Genomic DNA, 24,412 nt, shown 5'->3' on the forward strand with positions numbered 1-24,412 from the left:
GGAATTCTCTGCCACAGAAGGTAGTTGAGGCCAGTTCATTGGCTATATTTAAGAGGGAGTTAGATGTGGCCCTTGTGGCTAAAGGGATCAGGGGGTATGGAGAGAAGGCAGGTACAGGATACTGAGTTGGATGATCAGCCATTATCATATTGAATGGCGGTGCAGGCTCGAAGGGCCGAATGGCCTACTCCTGCACCTATTTTCTATGTTTCTATGTTTCTAGAAGGAACTGCAGATGTTGGAAAATCGAAGGTAGACAAAAATGCTGGAGAAACTCAGCGGGTGCAGCAGCATCTATGGAGCGAAGGAAATAGGCAACGTTTCGGGCTGAAACCCGAAGGGTTTCGGCCCGAAACGTTACCTATTTCCTCCCTGAAGGGTCTTGGCCCGAAACCTTGCCTATTTCCTTCGCTCCATAGATGCTGCTGCACCCGCTGAGTTTCTCCAGCATTTTTGTCTACCTGCAAGCTTAACTAATCAGTGATAAAAGTGGGCAAAAAGCTGGAGTAACTCCGCGATTTCAGGAGGCAGCATCTTCTTCAGTGATATTCGCCCTCTGGAAATGAAATTGCATTCACATTGCATCCAATCACCTTATCTCCTATGATGGAGTTCCTTTGGAAAATTTGAAAGTGATTGAGTTCAGCAGCAAATCATTGGCTAATCTCAGCAGCAATCTCTGTGTTAAATTGGCAAATTGAATCTCGTTTCAAATGAGTTCCTCCGGAGGACGCTGGCTGCTCGCTCTGCCTTTCGTCTCGACGCTATGGGCCAGACGCTGCCCACTCTAGGTGCAGTTTCCAAACTCGGAAACAAGCGAACAAACTTGGAGAAGGTCATTTGTCAATTCCGGGTGATTCTGGTGGGCGAGTCGGGAGTGGGCAAGACTGCCATCGTGCATCGCCTGACAGAGGGGGTCTTCAAGGAGGAGCTGCAGAAAACCATCGGAGTGGATTACTACATCCACATGCTGGAGACGCCGGCAATCTATCGAGTCAAGCTTCAAGTCTGGGACACGGCGGGGGAAAAAGAACTCGGGTTCGTTTTTATCTTCCATTCCACCCGTTCCTTCTCTCCAGAGATGCTGCCTGTCCCGCTGAGTTACTCCAGCATTTTGTGTGTGTCTCTTTGCTTTTAAACCTCCTCCTGCAGCTGTGTTTGTTGGTTTGATTGAAACATAGAAACATAGAAAATAGGCGCAGGAGGAGGCCATTCGGCCCTTCGAGCCAGCACCGCCATTCATTGTGATCATGGCTGATCGTCCCCAATCAATAACCCGTGCCTGCCTTCTCCCCATATCCCTTGACTCCACTAGCCCCTAGAGCTCTATCTAACTCTCTCTCTTAAATCCATCCAGTGACTTGGCCTCCACTGCCCTCTGTGGCAGGGAATTCCATAAATTCACAACTCTCTGGGTGAAAAAGTTTTTTCTCACCTCAGTCTTAAATGACCTCCCCTTTATTTTAAGACTGTGGCCCCTGGTTCTGGACTCGCACCAACATTGGGAACATTTTTCCTGCATCTAGCTTGACCAGTCCTTTTATAATTTAATATGTTTCTATAAGATAACCCCTCATCCTTCTAAACTCCAGTGAATAACATCCGGTGAAGTAAGGAGGAATCTTAGAAAAAGATCTTTGGTAGAAATGGTCTTAAATGTTTTGAGGGGGGGGAAGTCACAAAGTGCTGGTGTAACTCAGCGGGACAGGCAGCATCTACACCTCAAAAAAATTCCTTCAATAGAATTCCAAATTTCCTGGAATTTGATGGTGTTTCCTGAAATTTTCAAAAATGCTTCCTGCCTGCTATTTGTTGGGTTTCTTTTGCGGGCACACGTTGACAACACAAAGAAGAACAAAACGTTGCCTATTTCCTTCGCTCCATAGATGCTGCCGCACCCGCTGAGTTTCTCCAGCAATTTTGTCTACCTTCGATTTTCCAGCATCTGCAGTTCCTTCTTGAACAAGGCAAAACAGATCTATGCAACAACACCGTATCTGCCTGCTTCTGTTACTCACTTGTACAGTGTTATGCAAGGTGCCTTTCGTTGCCTCCAACAGCTTTAGTTGTAATCGTTTTTTCAACCTGCTCTATGTGTCTCAGTCTCCGCCCCTCTTCCCCCCCCCCCCCCTCCGCCCCTATTCTCCCTCCGCCCCTCTCCCTCCTGCCTTTCGGCCCCTTGAGCCCACCCAAGGTTCTGTAACATCAAGGCCAATCCCACTGCCCACTGGTAATTATTCACCTCCAGGCTTATCCAGAATTCTACCACTGCCTGAAAAATAATCAAAGGCTCATCTTCCACTGAGAAAGAGAATTCCAAAGACTCAGTGTTATACGATAATTTTTCCGAACAGTCTGTGACCCATAACGCTGTGGCCATAACACTACGTTTAAAGCCCATAACGCTGCAGCCGGTAGCGCTACATTTAGAACCCATAGCGCTGCAGCCGACAGCTCTTTGTTTAAATTCCCAGGCGTTAAACAGACAGCGCTCGGTTTAAACCTTTGAGCGCCAAACGGGCAGTGCTGTATGTATTACCTTTACACCCCTTCACGGGCTAGATGCGCAAATTTCACGAAATTTCACAAAACTATTAAATTTCCCTAAAATTGCTCGAAGACAACCTGAATTTCGGGTAATTTCCTTCAAAGTGGAAACACTGATCTGTGGAGAACATGGATACGTGATGTGTCGGAGGTAATCTGTTTAGTTTACTGTCACGTGTGCCGAGGTACAGTGGAAAGCTTTTGTTGCGTGTTATCCAGTCAGCAGAAAGGCAATACATGATTACAACTGTAGAAACATGATTGAAAAGAAAGAACTGCAGAAGCTTGAAAAATCGAAGGTAAACAAAAATGCTGGAGAAACTCAGCTGGAGAAACCCGAAACGTCGCCTATTCCTTCACTCCATAGATGCTGCCTCACCCGCTAAATTTCTCCAGCATTTTTGTCTACATGATTACAATCGATCAATCTACAGTGTACAGATACATGATGAGGGAATAATGTTTAGTGCAAGGCAAAGCCAGCAAAGTCCGATCAAGGATAGTCCGAGGGTCTCCAATGAGGCAGATAGTAGTTCAGGACTGCTCTCTGGTTGTGGTGGGATGGTTCAGTTGCCTGATAGCAGCTGGGAAGACACTGTCCCTGAAAGTGGAGGGAGGTCTGGGTTGGAGGTTGTGTCAGTGCTGGTGAGGGGTGGGAGGGAGTATGAGGAGGGAGAGGGGTTCCAGATACAGTGAAGGAAAGGGGGCCAAGCAATACTGCATGCATGTAAGAAGATGTACGGGTGGGCAGCGATTAAAGAAGGGCAGGGAATCATTGAGAGGAAATTCCAGGATGGGGAAGATTGTGTGTGTGTGTCTGTCAATAGACAATAGACAATAGGTGCAGGAGTAGACCATTCGGCCCTTCATTAGTCATTAGAGTGTGTGTCGGTTTAGTTTATTGTCACGTGTACTGAGGTACAGTGAAATGTTTAAGAAAGAACTGCAGATGCTGGAATAATTGAAGGTAGACAAAAAGCTGGAGAAACTCAGCGGGTGAGTACAGTGAACAGCTTTTTGTTGCGTGCTATCCAGTCAGCGGAACGACAACACATGATTACAATTGAACCGTGTACAGATACATGATAAAGGGAATAACATTTAGTGCAAGATAAAGCCAGTACCCATCAAAGATCATCTGAGGGTTTTCAATGAGGTAGATAGTAGTTCAGGACTGCTCTCTGGTTGTTGGTAGGATGGTTGGGTGTGCATGTGTGTTAGTGATTCATGGAGCAGTGTGTGTTCTGCAGTTGACTTGGGGCCCCTTTACTGTTGGACCAAGAACTCCCTTATGATGTCTTCACTTTCCTGGTGAAAGACTTTGAGGTTTGTGTAAGCATTTTCCCACTTGGGATTCTGTGGACTCGCCCAGTGCTGATGGACCTGAATGTTAATTCCTCTGATAATCTTGCCAGGAGTGAGGGTCGCCTGAATTATATGTGTAATCAGTCACGTTCACAAGATACAAGACTAGAATTAGGCCATTCGGCCCATCGAGTCCACTCCGCCATTCAATCATGTCTGATCCCTGCCACCAAATCCCATTTTCCTGCCTTCTCCCCATAACCCTTGACATGCGTTATAATCAAGAATATGTCTATCGTTGCCTTAAAAATATCAAAGATCGACACAAAAAGCTGGAGTAACTCAGTGGGACAGGCAGCATCTCTGGAGAGAAAGAATGGGTGACATATTGACCTGAAATTCCTTCTCTCCAGAGATGCTGCGGGTCCCGCTGAGTTACTCCAGCTTTTTGTGTCTATCTTCCGTTTAAACCAGCATCTGCAGTTCCTTCCTATGCCTTAAAAATATCCACTGACTTGGCCTCCACAGCCCTCTGTGGCAATGAATTCCACAGATTAACTACCCTCTGATTCAAGAAGTTCCTCCTCATCTCCTTTCTAAAAGAGCACCTTTTAATTCTGAGGCTATGACCTCTGGTCCTAGACTCTCCCACCAGTGGAAACATCCTCTCCACATGCACTCTATCTGCGCCTCTGCAGATCTATACAGTCTGAGGAAGGGTCCCTACCAGAAATGGCATCTGTCATAGAGTGTGGAAACAGGCCCTTCGGCCCAACTTGCCTATGCTGACCACCATGTCATAGATACATAGAAAATAGGTGCAGGAGTAGGCCATTCGGCCCTTCGAGCCTGCACCGCCATTCAATATGATCATGGCTGATCATCCAACTCAGTATCCCGTACCTGCCTTCTCTCCATACCCCCTGATCCCTTTAGCCACAAGGGCCACGTCTAACTCCCTCTTAAATATAGCCAATGAACTGGCCTCAACTACCCTCTGTGGCAGAGAGTTCCAGAGATTCACCACTCTCTGTGTGAAAAAGTTTCTTCTCATCTCGGTCCTAAAGGATTTCCCCCTTATCCTTAAGCTGTGACCCCTTGTCCTGGACTTCCCCAACATCGGGAACAATCTTCCTGCATCTAGCCTGTCCAACCCCACAAGAATTTTGTACGTTTCTATAAGATCCCCCCTCAATCTCCTAAATTCTAGCGAGTACAAGCCAAGTCTATCCAGTCTTTCTTCATATAAAAGTCCTGACATCCCAGGAATCAGTCTGGTGAACCTTCTCTGTACTCCCTCTATGGCTATAATGTCCTTCCTCAGATTTGGAGACCAAAATTGTACGCAATACCCCAGGTGTGGTCTCACCAAGACCCTGTACAACTGCAGTAGAACCTCCCTGCTCCTATACTCAAATCCTTTTGTCCCATCTACACTCTTGCCTGTTGTCCATTCCCTCCTCAGATGTTTTGTGACTCGCTGAGTTCCTCCAGTACTTTATGTTTTGCGCAAGGTTCCAGCATCTGCAGTTTCTTGTGTCTCCATCTGTTTTGTGGATCTTTCTCAGAAATTTTGCAAAATTAGGAACGTTATTACCAAACTTAATATCACAAATCTAAACTCCCGGGGGGAGGGGTGGGATTGGAAAAGCAGATGATGGATCACTTCTGTTTTGTGGAGATAATGTTGGTCACTAAAGGAAAATGGTTGCAGGAAACTATCTGCAGAAGTAACACACTACTGGATCCAAACAAAAGGGACCTGACCAAACTGCAGATAAATCAGGAATTCAGTAATCTCTTGGTTCAGGATTAAATTCTTGACATTCTTCCAATGTCATTCTTTATGGTTTGTTATCCTTTCTCTCTAGCAGGCATGAAGTGTAGAGCAAACTTGTGTTTTTTACAACTTTACTTGGTGCTTTTTTAATATTTTATTTAAGAATAGTCATTTTTTTTTTTTTTTCGTTTTTATTTTATGCGTGAAATGTTGAAGTTTTTATGTGCGATGCTCCGGTATTCCCTGGGAAACGTCTTGTCATTTTGCACTGTACAACTGTTGCTTTGCAAGATGACAATAAAGGATGATAATGATAATGATAATATCAATTGCATAAAATTTAATGGAGCATTTTAAACCCAAACTGATTTTTTTTCTTTGAAGTGCTATCCTTATTAACTCTCTGCATCTCCTCTTTTCCCACTCTTTTTAAAAAAAAAAAGCATTTCTCTCTGCCTATTGCAAAGGCTTGTATTAATATCTACCTTTTTGATCAAGATTTTGCAACCTATCCAAAATTTCTTGGCGTTAGATTATTTTGGTAACACTCCTTCATGTTTCCCTTGGCTAAAAGTGCTGTATAAGTCTGAAGAAGGGTCTCGACCCGAAACGTCGCCTGTTCCTTCGCTCCATGGATGCTGCCTCACCCGCTGAGTTCCTCCAGCATTTTTGTCTACCTGTATGAACACACGTTGTTTTTGCTGTTGGGTTTGTCTGACTGGTTTTCAGTGATGCATTTGATAAAGTCCCTTATGGTGGGCTGATCCGGATGGTTAACCTGCAAGGAATCCACAGTGACTTGGCCTTTGCATTCTGAACGAGTTTACTTAGGTGATCAAGGGTTGCGATGCAAGGGTGTTGTTCCAAGCTGGAGATCAGTGACCAGTGGAATTCTGCAGGGGTCAGTGCTGGGACCTCTTTTTGTGTGATGTATATAAATGACGGGCATAAATGTAGAAGGAGTGGTGAGTTAGTTTACAGACAACATCAAACTTGGTGGAGTTGTGAAGGAGACTGTCAAAATATACAGCGGGATATAGATCACACACAGAATTGGCAAATGGGGTTTAATTCGTGTGTGTTCAAAGTGATGTGTTGCACTTTGGGAGATTGAATGCAAGGGAAAAATGAACAGTTAATGACAATGCAGGAGTAGGCCATTCGGCCCTTCAAGCCAAAACTAGTTTATCAGGCTGTCAGCAGAACTATAAGGCTGCCCCTGAATCTGGAGGTGTGCGTTTTCACACTTCTATACACCTTCACCCCACTCCCATCGGGCAAGAGGTATAGAAGTGTGAAAACGCACACCTCCAGATTCAGAAGGTAGACAAAAATGCTGGAGAAACTCAGCGGGTGAGGCAGCATCTATGGAGCAAAGGAAATAGGCAACGTTTCGGGTTGAGACCCTTCTTCAGACTCCAAGTTCTCCTCCAGATTCAGGGACAGTTTCTTCCCAGCTGTTATCAGGCAACTGAACCATCCTAGCACAACCAGAGAACAGTGCTGAACTACTATCTACCTCATTGGTGACCCTCGGACTATCCTTGATTGGGCTTTGCTGGCTTTACCTTGCACTAGATGCGATTCCCTTATCATGTATCTGTACACAGTAATTGGGTCTCTATTGTAATCATGTATTGTCTTTCCGCTGACTGGTTAGCATGCAACAAAGGCTTTTCACTGTATTCTGGTACATGTGACAATAAACAAAACTAAATTCATTGACTCTTGCTCATGTGATCAGACCATTTGATTTGATTTTTTTTGTCACTTTTTTTTAAAAGGACAATTACACAATCCCATCTCCAGATCATGCTTGGTGGTTTGCTGGTGTTTGACATAACCAACCGTCATTCTCTAGACTACATCAGAAGCTGGCTGGATGAGTGCGGTGACGTGTTTGACCAAGGTCAGTGTGTCTTCCTTCTCGTTGGCCACAAGTGCGACTTGTCAGCTGAAAGGACAGTGCCAAAAGAGGAAGCGGAGCAAGTGGCTGCGGACTTGGGCATGGGATACATCGAGACGTCTGCCAAAGACGACACTAACATACAGGGAGCCTTTCACACACTGGCGTCTTCCATCGCTGAGCTGGTGAAATCTGAAGTCGACGCGGGAATAAGCGAAACACAACGTCTCGTCCTCCTCAACCGATGACGTTCATCTTTGTGGGTCGGGGGGCATCTCTGGAGAGAAAGAACTGGGTGACGTTTCGGGTCCTCAGAATGAGAGTCCGGGGAGAGGGAGACTAGAGATATGGAAGGGCATGGTGTGAAAAGGACACATCAAAGCAGATAGCGATCACGGAAATGTAGAATGGAAATGTTGACTGGGGATGAAAGGTGACAATGAGGCACACATACGCGACCTTTAATCTACAGGACAGTGAAACTAGTTGGAAATCTAGGGTGGGGGAGGGATGGAGAGGGAGGAAAAGCAAGGGTTACTTGAATTTAGAGAAATCAACATTCATACCGCTGAGTTGTAAGCTGGCCGAGGGCCTCTCCCACACCCTAGTTCTCCATCTAGTTTCACTGTCCTGGTTAATTTCACTGGTTGTTTACCTCGTTGCCAGCTTCCCCTCAGCCAACATCTACATTACCTTGTTTAAGAAGGAACTGCAGATGCTGGAAAATCGAAGGTAGACAAAAATGCTGGAGAAACTCAGCGGGTGCAGCAGCATCTGTGGAGCGAAGGAAATGGGCAACGTTTTGGGTTGAAACCCTTCTTCAGACTGAAGGGTTTCGTCCCGAAACGTTGCCTATTTCCTTCGCTCCATAGATGCTGCTGCACCTGCTGAGTTTCTCCAGCACTTTTGTCTATCTACATTACCTTGATCATCGTCTGCTTTGATCTGTCATTTTCACACCTTGTACCCTTCCATATTCCCGACTCTCAGTCTGAAGAAGGGTCTCTACCCAAAACATCACCCATTCTTTCTCTCCAGAGATGCTGCTGGCCCCACTGAGTTACTCCAGCATTTTGTGTCTATCTTCGGTGTAACCTGGCATCTGCAGTTCCTGCCTACACATTCGGGTTGGTGCCAGCTAGTTTTGATGCTGGTCGAAGATAGACACAAAATGCTGGAGTAACTCAGCGGGACAGACAGGCAGCATCTCTGGAGAGAAGGAATGGGTGACGTTTTGGGTTGATGCTGGTTCATTGCTGGTATAATGCATTATTTGACTTACAATGTTAAAAGGGCTGGAAGTTCATACACCCGGTCAAACACAGTTGTTTCTCAACCAGCAGTTGGATTGGCCTTGACAGAGATTGAGACAGACCATTTAATGACTAAATTAACCAAGATGACTACCCATTCTATTTATAGGTGTGAAGTCTTTAGGTGTTGGGTATGAAGAAGGGCCTCAACCAGAAACCACACCCATTCCTTCTCCCCAGAGATGCTGCCTGTCCCGTTGAGTTACTCCAGCATCTTTGGTGTAGACCAGCATCTGCAGTTCCTTCCTACACACTGTTTCTACGAGGTTTTATTTGTTTTCACCACATTCAGATTTGGTGACTGGGATTTCTTTCATATTACTGATAAATGGAAAATCAAAAGAATACAGATATTGGAAATCAGAAATATAAATGGAAAATGGTGGAACAACTCGAGTACGGCAACTTCTGTGTAGAGAAAAACAGTTGAAGTTTCAACCTGAAACATGAACTGATTTTTATTTCCATTGATGCTGCTTGATCAGTTTTCCTATCATTTTAGTTTTCATTTTTGGATATTATTTCAATATCTTCCAAGTGTTAAAGTTCACAAAGGCAGTAGTTGTTAATACAAGTTAAAACACTCTAGTTCCTGCTCAGGAAAATGCTACTGTATTTTAAGATGAAAATTCCAAATGTATATCGTGCAAATATTTTAGATGCGAAAAATCATCAAACCTTGTTTCATGAACTTTTAAATGTTTCTCAACTGTGTTGTGATATTTAACTGAAACCCATATATTTGCTACTTTATGCAAGTTAATTCACTTTATTAATTTTAACAATTATTTGTACGTTGTTAATTACTAGTTTGAAAATAAAATTGATCTAAACAGATCTCCAGCAAGTCTATTTTCTGTTGAGATTAAACATCGGACAAAATGATTGATTTTTAGTTTTGTTTCTATTCCAACACAATCTGGTAAGCACAAATTAATTTGAATGATTAATGCCTCTTTGATTAGTTATAATTTCTTCGATTTCCACGGCGTTTTGTTTAGTTTTGAGACACAGCGCGGAAACAGGCCCTTCCGCCCGTGCCGACCAGCGATCACCTCGTACACTCACACTATCTTACACACTAGGGACAATTTACTATTTTACCAAACCTACCTGTATGTCTTTGGCGTGTGGGAGGAAACCGGAGCACCCGGAGAAAACACAAGCGGTCACAGGGAGAACGTGGAAACTCCGTACAGACAGCACCCATAGTCGGGATCAAATCCATGTCTCTGGTGCTGTAAGGCAGCTCTACCGCTGTGCCACCTACAGCGCTGAAGGTAAATTTAAAGAACAAATCAATTGCCTCTTTGAAAGTTACTTAAACTGAATCCAACCTGTCACTTCAAACTTAGTTGAAAATATAACTGTGTTATTTCTGTTTTTAATCTTTTTTGGGGCATGGATAGGGTCGAAGGTCACATTTTCTTCCTGGGGTGGAAATGCCAAAGACTAGAGGGCATAGCTTTAAGGTGGTGGAGGGCAACATTTAAAGGAGATGTGCGGGCAAGTTATTTTTATTCGGAGAATGTTTAAGAAGGAACTGCAGATCGAAGGTAGACAAAAATGCTGGAGAAACTCAGTGGGTGAGGCAGCATCTTTGGAGCGAAGGAAATAGGCAACTATTTCCTTTGCTCCATAGATGCTGCCTCACCCGCTGAGTTTCTCCAGCATTTTTGTCTACCTTTTATGCAGAGAATGGTGGGAGCCTGCAATGGGCTGCCAGGGTGGTGGTGAAGTTAGATATGAAGTGGAGTTTAAGAGGCTTTCGATCAAATGCAGGTTAGAGGAGCTGAACCAGGCAAGTTCCTGTGTTGTAGTATTCGTGTGCTTATAGTTCAGGACAACCATCCTGGCTAATTGTCAAATTCATTGGATACATTTTGATTTGAATCTCTCATTGTCGGTGGCACGGTGGCGCAGTGGTAGAGTTGCTGCCTAATGCCCCTGTCCCACTTAGGAATACGAACGGAAACCTCTGGAGACTTTGCGCCCCACCCAAGGTTTCCGTGCGGTTCCCGGAGGTTTTTGTCAGTCTCCCTACCTGCTTCCACTACCTGCAACCTCCGGCAACCACCTGCAACCTCACGGAAACCTTGGGTGGGGCGAAAAGTCTCCAGAGGTTTCCGTTCAGGTTTCCTAAGTGGGACAGGGGCATTACAGCACCAAAGACCCGGGTTCGATCCTGACTATGGAATGCTGTCTGTGCCCAGTAGAATCTTCTCAAGATAGACACAAAGTGCTGGAATAACTCTGTGGGTCAGGCAGCGTCTCTGGGGGGAAAAGGAATAGGTGGTGTTTTGTGTCAATACACCTTCATCAGACTGATGAAGGGTCTTGATCTTCTCAATGTGAGGATTTACAACACTAAAATTGGAGGCATTTGTTGAGTTTTTAGGATTTCTGACATTCTTAGCACCTAGTGCCCCAAATGGCTCAAATATTTACACCCAAAGAACTGCAAATACTGGAGCAGGGTCTTCAGACTGAAGAAGGGTCCTGACCCGAAACATTGGCTATCTAAATCCTCCATTGATGCTACCTGACCCATTGAGTTCCGACAGCAGTTTGTGTTTTGCTCTTGCATTTAATGTCTTAATACTAAAGTGAAAATGACTAATATCCTGTGCTATAAAATACTGAATCATAGTTCATAATCAACTCCTTGGTGTTGAAACATTCTAATTATTCATGGTGACCTTTTATGACTCTGAATAGTGATATTTCCGATGTACAGTAAGCTTTTCCAAGCAAAATGGCTAATGTGGTTTCGAAATACAGTGTGAAAACTGGCCCCTCGGCCCACGCTGACAGTAATCCCTGTATCCTACATTCTAGGGACAATTTGCGATCTTTACTAAATCCAATTAGCCTGCAATCTTGCACATCTTTGGAATGTGGGAGGAAAGCGGAGCACACCCACGCAGTCACGGGGAGAACATGCAATCTCCGTACAGACGGCACCCGTAGTCAGGATTGAACCCGGGTCTCTGGTGCTGTGAGGCTGCAACTCTACCGCTGCGCCACCGTGCCACCCACAACTTAAATGTTGTAAATGCATAAACGGGGTTGGAATAGTTTAAGACGTCCAAGCCTACTGTCGGCTTATTTCAGCCTCAAATATATTTAGGGGCAGAGAATTACAAAGCTTTACGGCCTTTAAAGCTTTTGTTTTAAGACATTAAACAACTCCAACCCGGTTAAGGATCTAATGCTATCAGATTATTTTGGTCTTCTAAACTCAATGCTTAGTTTAGAGATACAGCACGGCAACAGGCTCTTCGGCCCATCAGGTCGATGCTGACCATTGATCACCCGTTCACACTAGTTCCACGTTAACCCACTTCTGCATCCACTCCCCGCACACTTGAGGCAATATTTTGTGGCCAATTAACCTACCTACCTGCCCCCAGCTTTGGGATGTGGGAGGAAACCCACACGGTCATAGGGAGAACATGCAAACTCCACATAGACAGCGCCCGGGGTCTGGATTGAAGCTGGGTCTCTGGCACTGTGAGGCAGCAGCTGTGCCACCTTGAATGTGAAAGAAAATATATAAATAGCATAATCACAGTCACGAGTGCAGCTTCAGCACAATATAAATGAATAAATGATGGGAAAATCAATGTCACCTATGTAGAATGTTATATAGTAAAGGGATTCTGCTGCATAATTCCAAAGACTTTGGGATTTTTAGTTTAATGTGTGTACGATTGTCAAAATCAAATATTGACCTTACCTCCTCTCAGTGGGAAGAGTTGTTGAAAAGTGGTATTATATAAGTTGCAATATTGATTTTAACAGCCTAGGTGAAAAGCAGCTGTCTACATCTAGCCCATGGGAACAAAAGCTGGAGGGGAAATCAATCGAGAGCGTGTGAAGTAAATGATAACCACAGATCAATGCCAAAGAGGAATTCTGTGGAATTCTCTGCCACAGAAGGCAGTGGAGGCCAATTCACTGGATGTTTTCAAGAGAGAGTTAAGGGCCTGTCCCACTGTACGAGGTAATTCAAGAGTTCTCCCGAGTTTCCCCTGATTCGAACTCTGAGAATGTCCATAGCGTGTCCGTGGATGTCTCATAGCGGCTAGTACGACTAAAAAGTAACCATTTTTTTCATCTAAGTATTTTTTTTCTCGTGGACATTTTTCACAGTGTTGAAAAAACGTCTCGAGTTTACCGGATTTCCCGAGTACCTACCGTTACTTGTACGAGCCGCTACGGGACATCCACGAACTCCTACGGACCCGCTACGGACATTCTCCGAGTTCGAATCAGGGGAAAACTCGGGAGAACTCTTGAATTACCTCGTACAGTGGGACAGGCTCTTTAGATATAGTTCTTAGGGCTAACGGAATCGAGGGATATGGGGAGAAAGCAGGAACGGTGTACTGATTTAGGATGATCAGCCATGATCATATTGAATGGCAGTGCTGGCTCGAAGGGCCGAATGGATTACTCCTGCACCTTTTTATTTAATGTTTCTAAAAGCACGGCAAGTCGGGGAAAGGCAATAATTAGCACTTAACCAAAGGTGATATCAGAACAGAAAATTATATGCACAAAGTGCAGTTGTGGACTAGGAACAATGCCTTGTACCTCATCAAGGACAACCTCTAGAGCCACTGACAGGGACAGTCTCTTCCCAGCTCTAGGGGCTAGTGGAGTCAAGGGATATGGGGAGAAGGCAGGCACAGGTTATTGAAAGGGGATGATCAACCATGATCACAATGAATGGCGGTACTGGCTCGAAGGGCAGAATGGCCTCCTCCTGCACCTATTTTCTATGTTATCAGCCTAATGAAGCATCCTACCAACAACTATAGAGCAGTCCAGACCTACTATCTTGCTCATTGGAGACCCTCAGACTATCTTTAATCTGACTTTTCTGGACTTTACTTTGCACTAAACATTATTCCCTTTATCCTGTATCTGTACACTGTGGACGGCTAGATTGTAATCATGTACTGTATAGTCTTTCCGCTGACTGGATAGCATTAAACAAAAAAAGCATTTCACTGTACCCAAGTACACGTGACAATAAACTAACCTAAAGATGTTTAAGGCTGTGGAAAACATAGAAGAGATGGCCTATCCTATAAGGAATATTGGAGAGCTTTACACAATTAGCCTGGTTGCACTCTTGCTTTTAACAGCCTAGGTGATAAATATATGTACACGAAAATGCTGGAGAAACTCAGTGGGTGCAGCAGCATCTATGGAGCGAAGGAAATAGGCAACGTTTCGGGCCGAAACCCTTAAGGAAATAGGCAACGTTAATCCGAAACCCTTAAGGAAATAGGCAACGTTAATCCGAAACCCTTAAGGAAATAGGCAACGTTTCGGGCCGAAACCCTTCCGGGTTTCGGCCCGAAACGTTGCCTATTTCCTTCGCCTCATAGATGCTGCTGCACCCGCTGAGTTTCTCCAGCATTTTTGTCTACCTTCGATTTTCCAGCATCTGCAGTTCCTTCTTAAACACTGATAAATATATGTACTACGTGCTCAAGTTGAGTAATATTTTATTGGCAAAAATGGTCAACATTACCTCTATACAAAGATATGAAAACCAACTACTTAACACTCCACCAAGTCCCAATAGATCACACTACCATTAATCAACAAAGAAACGGCACAATTTCACACACACACGCACACACACCATTCACTTTGTACAAGTCCTTAAAGTTTGTATTCGCCAAGGAGAATCAAGCACCAAACATGTTGCTACAGTGTGTTGGTACGAGTACAAAGGGATGTCATGAGTTCATTTTCACACCATCAGCCATTACAGGTTCCTCTCTACAGAACTCCAGGTTCAGCCTGAGAATGTGACGCGATGTTCAGAACTTTGTTGCAGACATGATCTCTTCATCAAAGCTTTATTTTTTGGTTGTTTTGCGTATTAGTGCCATTCTCTGCAAGAAAGAAAGTGCGTGGTCATGCAAAGATATGAATAAAATTTGCACCCCTTACAGGAAATCAATAGGAATTTAAAACATGCCGCCCAGAAGTCTAACCAACCGTTCAAAAACAGGCATAATTAGATGAAGGCATTAACAATAAAGACATTCTCAAAAAAAGACGTATAGTGCTGCATTTCCTGTCAATTGAAAGTTTACATTACAATACTCTCTGAATAAGTCACCCACGGACTAAGTAATGTGCAGAGTCAGCAAGAAAAGCTGCCAATTATTTTGTCTCCTGGCACATTTCACTGGGTAGGTCTATGGAACAAGCTGCTGGAGGAAGTGGGGGGGGGGTACAATTAAAAGACATTTGGACTGATACATGCGTACAAACAATTTAGAGGAAAATGGGCCAAATTGGACTGGCTCAGGAAGACACCTTGGTCAGCATGGGGAAGTTGGGCCGAAGGGACTGTTTCCATGCTGATTAACTTAAGGACACTAGATTTACTCCCATCCTTCCTCCAAGTACTGAATAAATTATTCTACCAATGGGACATAATTCAGTCACACCTTAATATTAAAAAGCGAGGAAGTGCACTCACACCAGTTGGTCTCTTAAAATCAAAATATCATTGGAGTTGTAGAAACAAGGAACTGCAGATGCTGGTTTACACAAAGTGCTGGAGTAACTCAGCAGGGCAAGCAGCATGTCCGAAGAACATGGATAGGTGACGTTTCAGGTCGGGACCCTTTTTCAGAGAATCCCGACTCAAAACATAACTTATCCATGTTCTCTGGAGATGCTGCCTGACCTGCTGAGTTACTCCTCCGCTCTGTTCGCACTAACCAACCTGATCTCCCGGTGGTACACAAAAATGCTGGAGAAACTCAGCGGGTGCAGCAGCATCTATGGAGCGAAGGAAATAGGTAACGTTTCGGGCCGAAACCATTCTTCAGACTGAACTTCAGAACCATGATCTCCCGGTGGCTCAACACTGCAACTCCCCCTCCCATTCCGAGTCTGACCTTTCTGTCCTGGGCCTCCTCCACTGCCAGATTGGCGCGAGGCCCAGTGCAAATTGGAGGAGCAGCACCTCATATTTTGCTTGGGTAGTTTACACCCCAGCGGTACGAACATTGGCCTCTCTAATTTCATAGTCCTTGCTTTCTCCTTCCTTTCCCTGCCCCTTCTCAGCTCTCCCACAAGCCTACTGTCTCTGCCTCTTATTTTCTTTCCCCCCCCCCCCCGACATCAGTCTGAAAAAGGGTCTCGATCCGAAACGTCATCTATTCCTTCTCTCTGTAGATGCTGCCTCACCCGCTGAGTTTCTGCAGCATTTTTGTCTACCGTCGATATTTCCAGCATCTGCAGTTCTTTCTTAAACACGCTGAGTTACTCCAGTGCCAAGATTGAAATTCCACTGATGAATAACTTCTATAGATTTTTTTGTTGTCTGGGAAGGCCAGCATTTACTGCCCATTGAGAAGGCGGTGAGAAGTTGTCAAGCCTTGCAGTCCCTCTAACGAAAGCGCTTCCCCATTGGCATGACATGAGCGCTCATTAGAAAGTTTAAATGCTAATACACTTACATTTTATCAGTTTTAAAAATATTTCTGTTACAGGCCCAACACCTCCTTCAATCCAGTTTTAGAATAAATAGGAGGTCATTTAAGACTGAGGTGAGAAAACACTTTTTCATCCAGAGAGTTGTGAATTTATGGAATCCCTGCCACAGAGGGCAGTGGAGGCCAAGTCGCTGGATGGATTTAAGAGAGAGTTAGATAGTGCTCTAGGGGCTAGTGGAGTCAAGGGATATGGGGAGAAGGCAGGCACAGGTTATTGATAGGGGACGATCAGCCATGATCACAATGAATGGCGGTGCTCGCTCGAAGGGCCGAATGGCCTCCTCCTGCACATATTTTCTATGTTTCTAATCCAGACAAAATGACGAGATGCACTTGGAAACATAGAAAATAGGTGCAGGAATAGGCCATTCGGCCCTTCGAGCCCCATGCAGCCCAGGCTCTGGAACTCCGGCCCGGCCGGAGACGGCAGATCCGTTCCCATAACCGACTTCCGCGGCCAACTTTGCGGGCCGGTATCTCGGCCCCTGGGTCGCCTAGGTGGGACGTTCCCTTAGACTCCTCTCAGAAGCCGTGACCTCTGTTGGTCTGGCAAAACAGATAGTCCAGAAAGACTGAAAATTGGTGATGGAACTGTATTTTTTTCAAATTATCTTCCTACAGCAATAAAATATATATTTACAGAGACAATATATCTGACCTGTTTATGAGCTTCAGTTGTGCAGGCCTTTTTATAGGGCCTAATTTCATCTGAACCAAATCCTGGTATCCACATATTCCACTGGCGTTCTGTAACAAAGAGAGTATACATACATTCAAATACCAATGATAATTATCCACATGACATTGCAGCATCTTTACAAAAATTCTGGCCGAAAAGTAAAATAATCAATAATCAATATCATTAATCAATACCACATGAAAACAACATTGGGTAATAACCTCTGGAGATTAGTGTGACACAATAACTAAATGGTCACTAAAAAGTGTAATTATTCAATCTATAACTAAGATATTGCAGTAATGTTGTATCATCAATTGTAGCATTTAAACATCAATCATTTCAATTTGTTTGCAAGATATTAATACCGCGCCACAAATATTTTTAGCTATTTAATATTTAATATCACTTTATTATCTTCTCATAGTTTTAAAATATATTTTTAAAGGGACAATATATCTGACTGTTTATGACTATTAGTAATTAGTAGTCGGGTCTGGGGGAGTTCCCCCCATGTAATCCCGTGCTACCTGCTCCATGGTCGGATAGTCAGCGACTAAACCGTCTCCCCCCACCTGGTTTGCCAGGTGAGGAGGGGGCTGTGGACCCCCAGCAGGACCAAAAACAAGACCTGTCAAAGGGCGGATGAGCTCCTGGCGAGCCAACGGCCATCCACACTTCAGTAGAAGTTGCGATCACTGTCGTACACGGCATTGTAAGGCACCGTGCCCGTTGATGTTTTCAACAATGAAGGTGATGATGATGAATTCTAAGGGGCCACAATGTACAACTCAACCTAGCATTAGGGGACAGGGGCATATGCGATTAAGAGGTGTGCATAGTAAGGCCAGAGACACAAGTTTGAATTGCACCACTGCAGAAATGAAATTTTAGTTTAGTTTAGAGATACAGGAAGGAAACAGGCCCTTCGGCCCACCGAGTCCGTACCGACCAGCGATCCCAGCACATTAATACTATCCTACACTAAGGACAATTTTTTTTAATACCAAGTCAATTAACCTACAAACCCGTATGTCTTTGGAGGTAGACACAAAATGCTGGAGTAACTCAGCGGGACATGCAGCATCTCTGGAGAGAAGGAATGGGTGACTTTGAGGGTTGAGACCCTTCTTCAGACTTCGGAGTGTGGGAAGAAACCGGAGCCCAATCCATACAGATAAGCACCCGTAGCCAGGATGGCACCTGGGTCTCTGGAGCTGTGAGGTAGCAACTCTACCACCGTGCTGCCCACGGTGAATCGGAATCAAAGTGGCATCATCTTTAACGGTGGTTTTGAGAACTATTAAGTTCTCAATTGGCCACTTTGCGGGAGGATATTTGCAATCTTTTCCCAGTTTGGTCGCTGCGACTCCAGACCCAAAAGGAAAGCATTTTATACTTAACCACACCCGAGATGGCCTGCAGTCGTTAAGGATGGAATGAAGACAGAAAGCGGTGAGTCTGTGGAATTCATTTCCACAGACGCCTGTTGGGGCCAAGTCTTTGGGTATTTTTAAGGCGCAGATTGACAGATCCTTGATTAGTACATAGACATAGAAACATAGAAAATAGGTGCAGGAGTAGGCCATTCGGCCCTTCGAGCCTGCACCGCCATTTGATATGATCATGGCTGATCATCCAACTCAGTATCCCATCCATGCCTTCTCTCCATACCACCTGATCCCTTTAGCCACAAGGGCCACATCTAACTCCCTCTTAAATATAGCCAATGAACTGGCCTCAACTACCTTCTGTGGCAGAGAATTCCACAGATTCACCACTCTCTGTGTAAAAAATGATTTCCTCATCTCGGTCCTAAAAGTCTTCCCTCTTATCCTTAAACTGTGACCCCTAGTTCTGGACTTCCCCAACATCGGGAATAATCTTCCTGCATCTAGCGTGTCCAACCCCTTAAGAATTTTGTAAGTTTCTATAAGATCCCCCCTCAGTCTTCTGAATTCCAACGTGTACAAGCCGAGTCTATCCAGTCTTTCCTCATATGAAAGTCCGGCCATCCCAGGAATCAGTCTGGTGAACCTCCTCTGTACTCCCTCTATGGCAAGAATGTCTTTCCTCAGATTAGGAGACCATAACTGTATGCAATACTCCAGGTGTGGTCTCACCAAGACCCTGTACAACTGCAGTAGAACCTCCCTGCTCTTATACTCAAATCCTTTTGCTATGAACAGTTGTCAGCGGTTATGGGGGAAGAGAGGAAAATGGGGGTGAGAGGGAAAGATAGACAAGCCATGGCTGAATGGTGGAATAGACTTGATGGGCCGAATGGCCTAATTCAGCCCCTATAACGTATGACCTAATTCCCTTTCTATCCCCAGTAAAAATAGATTTCTCTACTTGATGCTGACCACCGATTACCAATTTCCATCAATCTATCCTTTTCCCTTCTAAAGATTCAGGGATAAAATTCAACTTTTACTGAAATGCATGTGGAAGTCTCAGTATTTAAGGGTTTTCAATGAAATCAATAAGGATATTATAGCTCAATACATTCATAAATGGAATTAGAGACAGAACACCAAAGCACACAACCACTATCAGACTGACGTACAACAATGTTGAGAACTATATATTTTTTTAAAGAGATTTATCGTGGAAATAGGCCCCTTCGGCCCACCGTGTCCACTCCGGCCATCGATCACCCGTATGCTATCCCACTTTCTCATCCACTCCCTACACACTACGGGGCAATTAGCGGATAGGGTCAATTAACCTACAAAACCGCACGTCTCCGGGATGTGTGAGGAAGCCAGAGCACCCGGAGGAAACCCACATGGTCACAGGGAGAATGTGCAAACTCCACAAAGACAGCACCCGAGGTCAGGATCGAACGTGGGTTTGTGGCGCTGTGAGTCAGCAGTTCTGCCAGCTGCACTTTGTATATTTTATTCCCCCTCTACCTATTATACTTGGATTTTGCTTGATTGTATTTGATGGCATTACATGAATTGATTGGATAGCATGCAAAACAAGACTTTTCACTGTACCTCGGTACACGTGACAATAATAAATCTAAACCTAAGTCGAGTCTTTGGTAAAATCTATCTGATGAAGCGATAATAATACGTGTTGGAATTTACAGTATAGTATCTGGTTATTATTGTAAGTAAATGTCCCACTGTGTTTCCTACGTTGACCACAGATTCAGGAGTTAGCGCTGCGCGGTAACCCATCGGTATTGCTGCCTTACAGAGCCAGAGACCTGGGTTCGATCCTGACCTTGGGTGCTGTCTGCATGGAGTTTGTACGTTCTCCCCGTGACCACGTGGGTTTTCTCCGGTTTCCTCCCACACTCCAAAGAGGTGCAGGTTTGTCGGCGAATTTGCTTCGCTCAGTTGTAAAATGATCCCTAGTGTGTGTAGGTTAGTGAACAGGGTGACCGTTGGGTGGTGCGGTCTCGGTGGGCCTAAGGGCCCGTTTCTGAGCTGTGTCACTTAAGTCTAAATCCAAATATTTGACTGGCCGAAGAGATTGGCGCAGCGGTAGATCTGCTGCCTTACGGTGAATACAGCGCCGGAGACCCGGGTTCGATTCCGACTACGGGTGCTGTCTGTACGGAGTTTGTACGTTCTCCCCATGACCTGCGTGGGTTTTCTCTGAGAACTTCGGTTTCCTCCCACACTCCAAAGACGTGCAGGTTTGTAGGTTAATTGGCTTGGTAAAAGTAAAAATTGTCCCTAGTGGGTGTAGGGTAGTGTTAATATGCGGGGATAGTTGGTTGGCGCAGACCCGGTGGGCCGAAGGGCCTGTTTCCGCGCTGTATCTCTAAACTAAATCAAAGATCATTCCTTCATGTGAAGCCAGCTGCATGTTATGCCTTTAAGGGAGTGAAGAGGGAGTCAAGAGAGAGGAATTGTCATGCATTGAAAACAACAATGACATTCTTACTTGCAGCAGCATGACAGGCTATAATATAAAAATACTTTTCCAAAACGTACCAAGGTGCAACTGAACGTCCTTGACTTCCAGTGTGTTTGACTTCCGGTGGCGAGCGAGCTGACATGCGGCACTCACAACACTTTCAATAAAATCATCAGCAATCTGCAAAAGCATCTGCGCGAGAGAGAAACAAAAATCTTTCCTCATGAACGGCCCTTCAACCAGAGGTCCAATGCAAACTTCATTACAGGTTTTTTTTAATGAAAGAACTGCAGACGCGGGAACAATCGAAGGTAGACAAAAAAATACTGGAGAAACTCAGCGGGTGAGGCAGCATCTATGGAGAGAAGGAATAGGCGACGTTTCAGGTCGAGACCCAAAGGGTCCTAAACAAAAAATGCTGGAGAAACTCAGCGGGTGAGGCAGCATCTATGGAGAGAAGGAATAGGCGTGGAAACGTCGCCTATTCCTTCTCTCCATAGATGCTGCCTCACCCGCTGAGTTCCTCCAGCATTTTTTGTCTACCTTCAGGTTTTATTTAGATGTCTCATGTGGCATCCAAGCATAAGCCACACACCAATTTCATCAATAAATCTTCAAAGAAATGCTTCATGTAACAACTGCTCACTCAATTCCCTGCAAATGTTTTCAGCAAAATTATAATCCAACACTAGCAAAGACAAATAAAGATCAATTCTTAAGGTTATAATATACATGGGCATCACTGTGGATGAATACAAACACGTATACATTAGGTTTGAGCTCCCTCTAGTGTGGTGGGAAGAATTTTTAAAAGAAACATTTTGTAATCTTAACAAGTCAGACACACACGTGTGTCTGTATGAAGTTTGTACAGTCTCCCTGTGACCGTGTGGGTGTTCTGGTTTGCTCCCACATCGCAAAGACGAGCAGGTTTGTAGTTCTATGCTACACACTACAGAGGGGACAATTAACCGACAAACCTGCACGTCTTTGGGATGTGGGAAGAAACTGGAGCACCGGTAAGAAACCCACGAGGTCACGGTGAGAACATACAAGCTCCGTACAGACAGCACCCGTAGTGGGAAATGGTTAGACTTTACATGGAAACAGGTACTTCGGCCGACCGAGCCCACCGACCAGCCAGTACCCCGCACACTAGTTCTATCCTATACACTAGGGACAATTTACAGAGGGCCAGTTAACCTAGTGTGCGGGGATCGCTGATCAGCGCGGACTCAGTTCGGCTGTTTCTACGCTGTATCTCTGAACTGAATTGAACATCAGAACTGTTTTGTGGGATTCTTATACTTGACTGTCTTTAATTAACTGATACTGCCAGAGAATACAGCTGAACTTGATTGGGTTCAACATTTATCCTTCGGTTTTCAACAAGGAATTGTTTACAGCAGCAGCAGCAAAGTACTCCCACCAGTATTGTTCTATTAACTAGGCACATAGGAGACTGAAGCTTCATGACTTATACAGCTAAAGTACATTCAAGCACTGCTCTATTAAAACAACCAAAAGATACTTTTCTGGTCCCATACATTTTTTTAGTAGAGATACGGCATGGAATAATGCCCTTCGGCCCACCCTGTCCATCCCGACCATCGATCACCCGTTCACACTAGCTCTATGCTAACTCACTTTCTCATCCACTCTGTACACACTAGGGGCAAATTTACAGCGGGCCAATTAACCTACAAACTCACACATCCTTGAGATGTCGGAAAAAGCCCACAAGATCACAGGGAGAATGTGCAAACTCCACACAGACAGCAGCCAAGGACAGGGTCGAACCCAGGTCTCTGGCGCTGTGAGGCAGCAACTCCACCAGCTGTGCCACTCTCCCGCCCACATCTTCTCATCTTGAATATATTTTCTTGTCTCCTCTTTAATATAAATTGAAAATCTGATGCTCAATTTGAAATGACCAGGGATCATGCAACTACCATTATTCATCAGCAAACCCAGATGGCGAGCTGAATGTTGAGCATTCTCAGAAAAGGATAATGCAAGAGATGAGGCAAGGATTAAGTAATTATTTGAATTTAAGGCTTTTAAAATATTGTCTGGAAGGAAAAATAAGTGACAAGGGCACTGCAACATTCCTTAGATAAAAGATTGATATTTAGTCAGAGGGTGGCGGTGAATCTGTGGAATTCATTGCCACAGACGGCTGTGGAGGCCAAGTCAATGGATATTTTTAAGGCAAAAGGTTGGCAGATCATTGATGAATACGGGTCGGGTGTCAGAGGTTATGGGGATAAAGCTGGAGAATGGGGTTAGGAGGGAGAGATAGATCAGCCATGATTGAATGGCGGAGTAGACTTGATGGACTTAATGGCCATATTCTGCTTCTATAACTTATGAACTTATGATATGATGAGGGAAAAAGAGCCTCCTCTTTTGACCGAGTGAGAAACTGTATTTCTCCCATTTAATGAACAAAGAGATTTCAATGAATTTGTTTTAAAGATAATGAGCCAATACTTTGCATTTTTAAGACTATGAACAATGTGCAAAACTTACTTCTTCAACATCCTCATCAAGTTGTTCATTTGGATCAATTTCCCGTACCAGATCCTGGAGTTTCTTCTTGCTCAAGACCTAAATATAGAGTTAACACAAACAATATGCAGATGTTTGATGCTAAAATGACAGACAGTACACTGCACACCAGGTGCCTATTCTATATCGAAAGGAGGTAAAGCACACGAGTCTACAGGGGAGATAATGTAGAAAATGTAGAACTGCAGATGCTGGTTAATACACAGGAGGACACAAAGTGCTGGAGTAACTCGGCGGGTCAGGCAGCATCTGTGGAGAACATGGATAGGTGACGTTTCACAGAGTGCTGGAGTAACTCAGCGGGTCAGGCAGCATCTCTGGAAAACATGGATAGGTGACGTTTCACAGAGTGCTGGAGTAACTCAGTGGGTCAGGCAGCATCTGTAGAGAACATGGATAGGTGACGTTTCACAGAGTGCTGGAGTAACTCAGCGGGTCAGGCAGCATCTGTGGAGAACATGGATAGGTGACGTTTCAGAGTGCTGGAGTAACTCAGCGGGTCAGGCAGCATCTCTGGAAAACATGGATAGGTGACGTTTCGGGTCTAGACCCTTCTCCAGACACTGTCAGTATAAAGAAAGGTCTCAACCTAAAATGTCACCTATCAGTCTGAAGAAGGGTCTCGACCCAAAATGTCACCTATCCACATTCTCCAGAGATGCTGCCTGATCCAATGTGTTACCCCAGCATGGTGCCCTTTTTAAAGGAGATAATGTGTTCCAAATAAAATTCCTAATTCTGCAACTCATATTTATGATAATAAATGTATAAATCTATCTATTTCTAGCAAGCAGAATACATCAGTGAACCTGCTAGTGTTGAGTTCCTGTAGGAAAGAACTGTAGATGCTGGTGGTTTAAATCGAAGTTAGACACAAAATGCTGGAGTAACTCA

General features: G+C 44.5%; 2 protein-coding genes across 3 annotated transcripts in view; one reads left to right on the forward strand and one right to left on the reverse strand.

Moving 5' to 3' along the window:
- Positions 1-719: 719 nt before the first annotated feature.
- On the forward strand, positions 720-8,261 carry LOC116988301 (ras-related protein Rab-39A-like). Its single transcript, XM_033044881.1, has 2 exons — positions 720-1,038; positions 7,417-8,261. The coding sequence occupies exons 1-2, from the start codon at positions 767-769 to the stop codon at positions 7,784-7,786; spliced, it is 642 nt and encodes a 213-aa protein (XP_032900772.1). The 5' UTR covers positions 720-766; the 3' UTR covers positions 7,787-8,261.
- Positions 8,262-14,356: 6,095 nt separating this feature from the next.
- The window catches only part of taf12 (TATA-box binding protein associated factor 12), a 29,440-nt gene continuing 19,384 nt past the window's right edge, over positions 14,357-24,412 (reverse strand). For both annotated transcript variants that reach the window (XM_033044883.1, XM_033044882.1), the window contains 4 exons: positions 23,480-23,557; positions 21,025-21,139; positions 17,048-17,136; positions 14,357-14,769 (listed from right to left, as the gene is read on the reverse strand). In XM_033044883.1, the coding sequence (XP_032900774.1) occupies positions 14,734-14,769; positions 17,048-17,136; positions 21,025-21,139; positions 23,480-23,557 (318 nt within the window). In that variant the 3' untranslated portion in view covers positions 14,357-14,733. The remainder of the gene's footprint in view (positions 14,770-17,047; positions 17,137-21,024; positions 21,140-23,479; positions 23,558-24,412) is intronic.

The sequence above is a fragment of the Amblyraja radiata genome, chromosome 27, assembly GCF_010909765.2.
Source record: "Amblyraja radiata isolate CabotCenter1 chromosome 27, sAmbRad1.1.pri, whole genome shotgun sequence".
Classification (NCBI taxonomy): Eukaryota; Metazoa; Chordata; class Chondrichthyes; order Rajiformes; family Rajidae; genus Amblyraja; species Amblyraja radiata.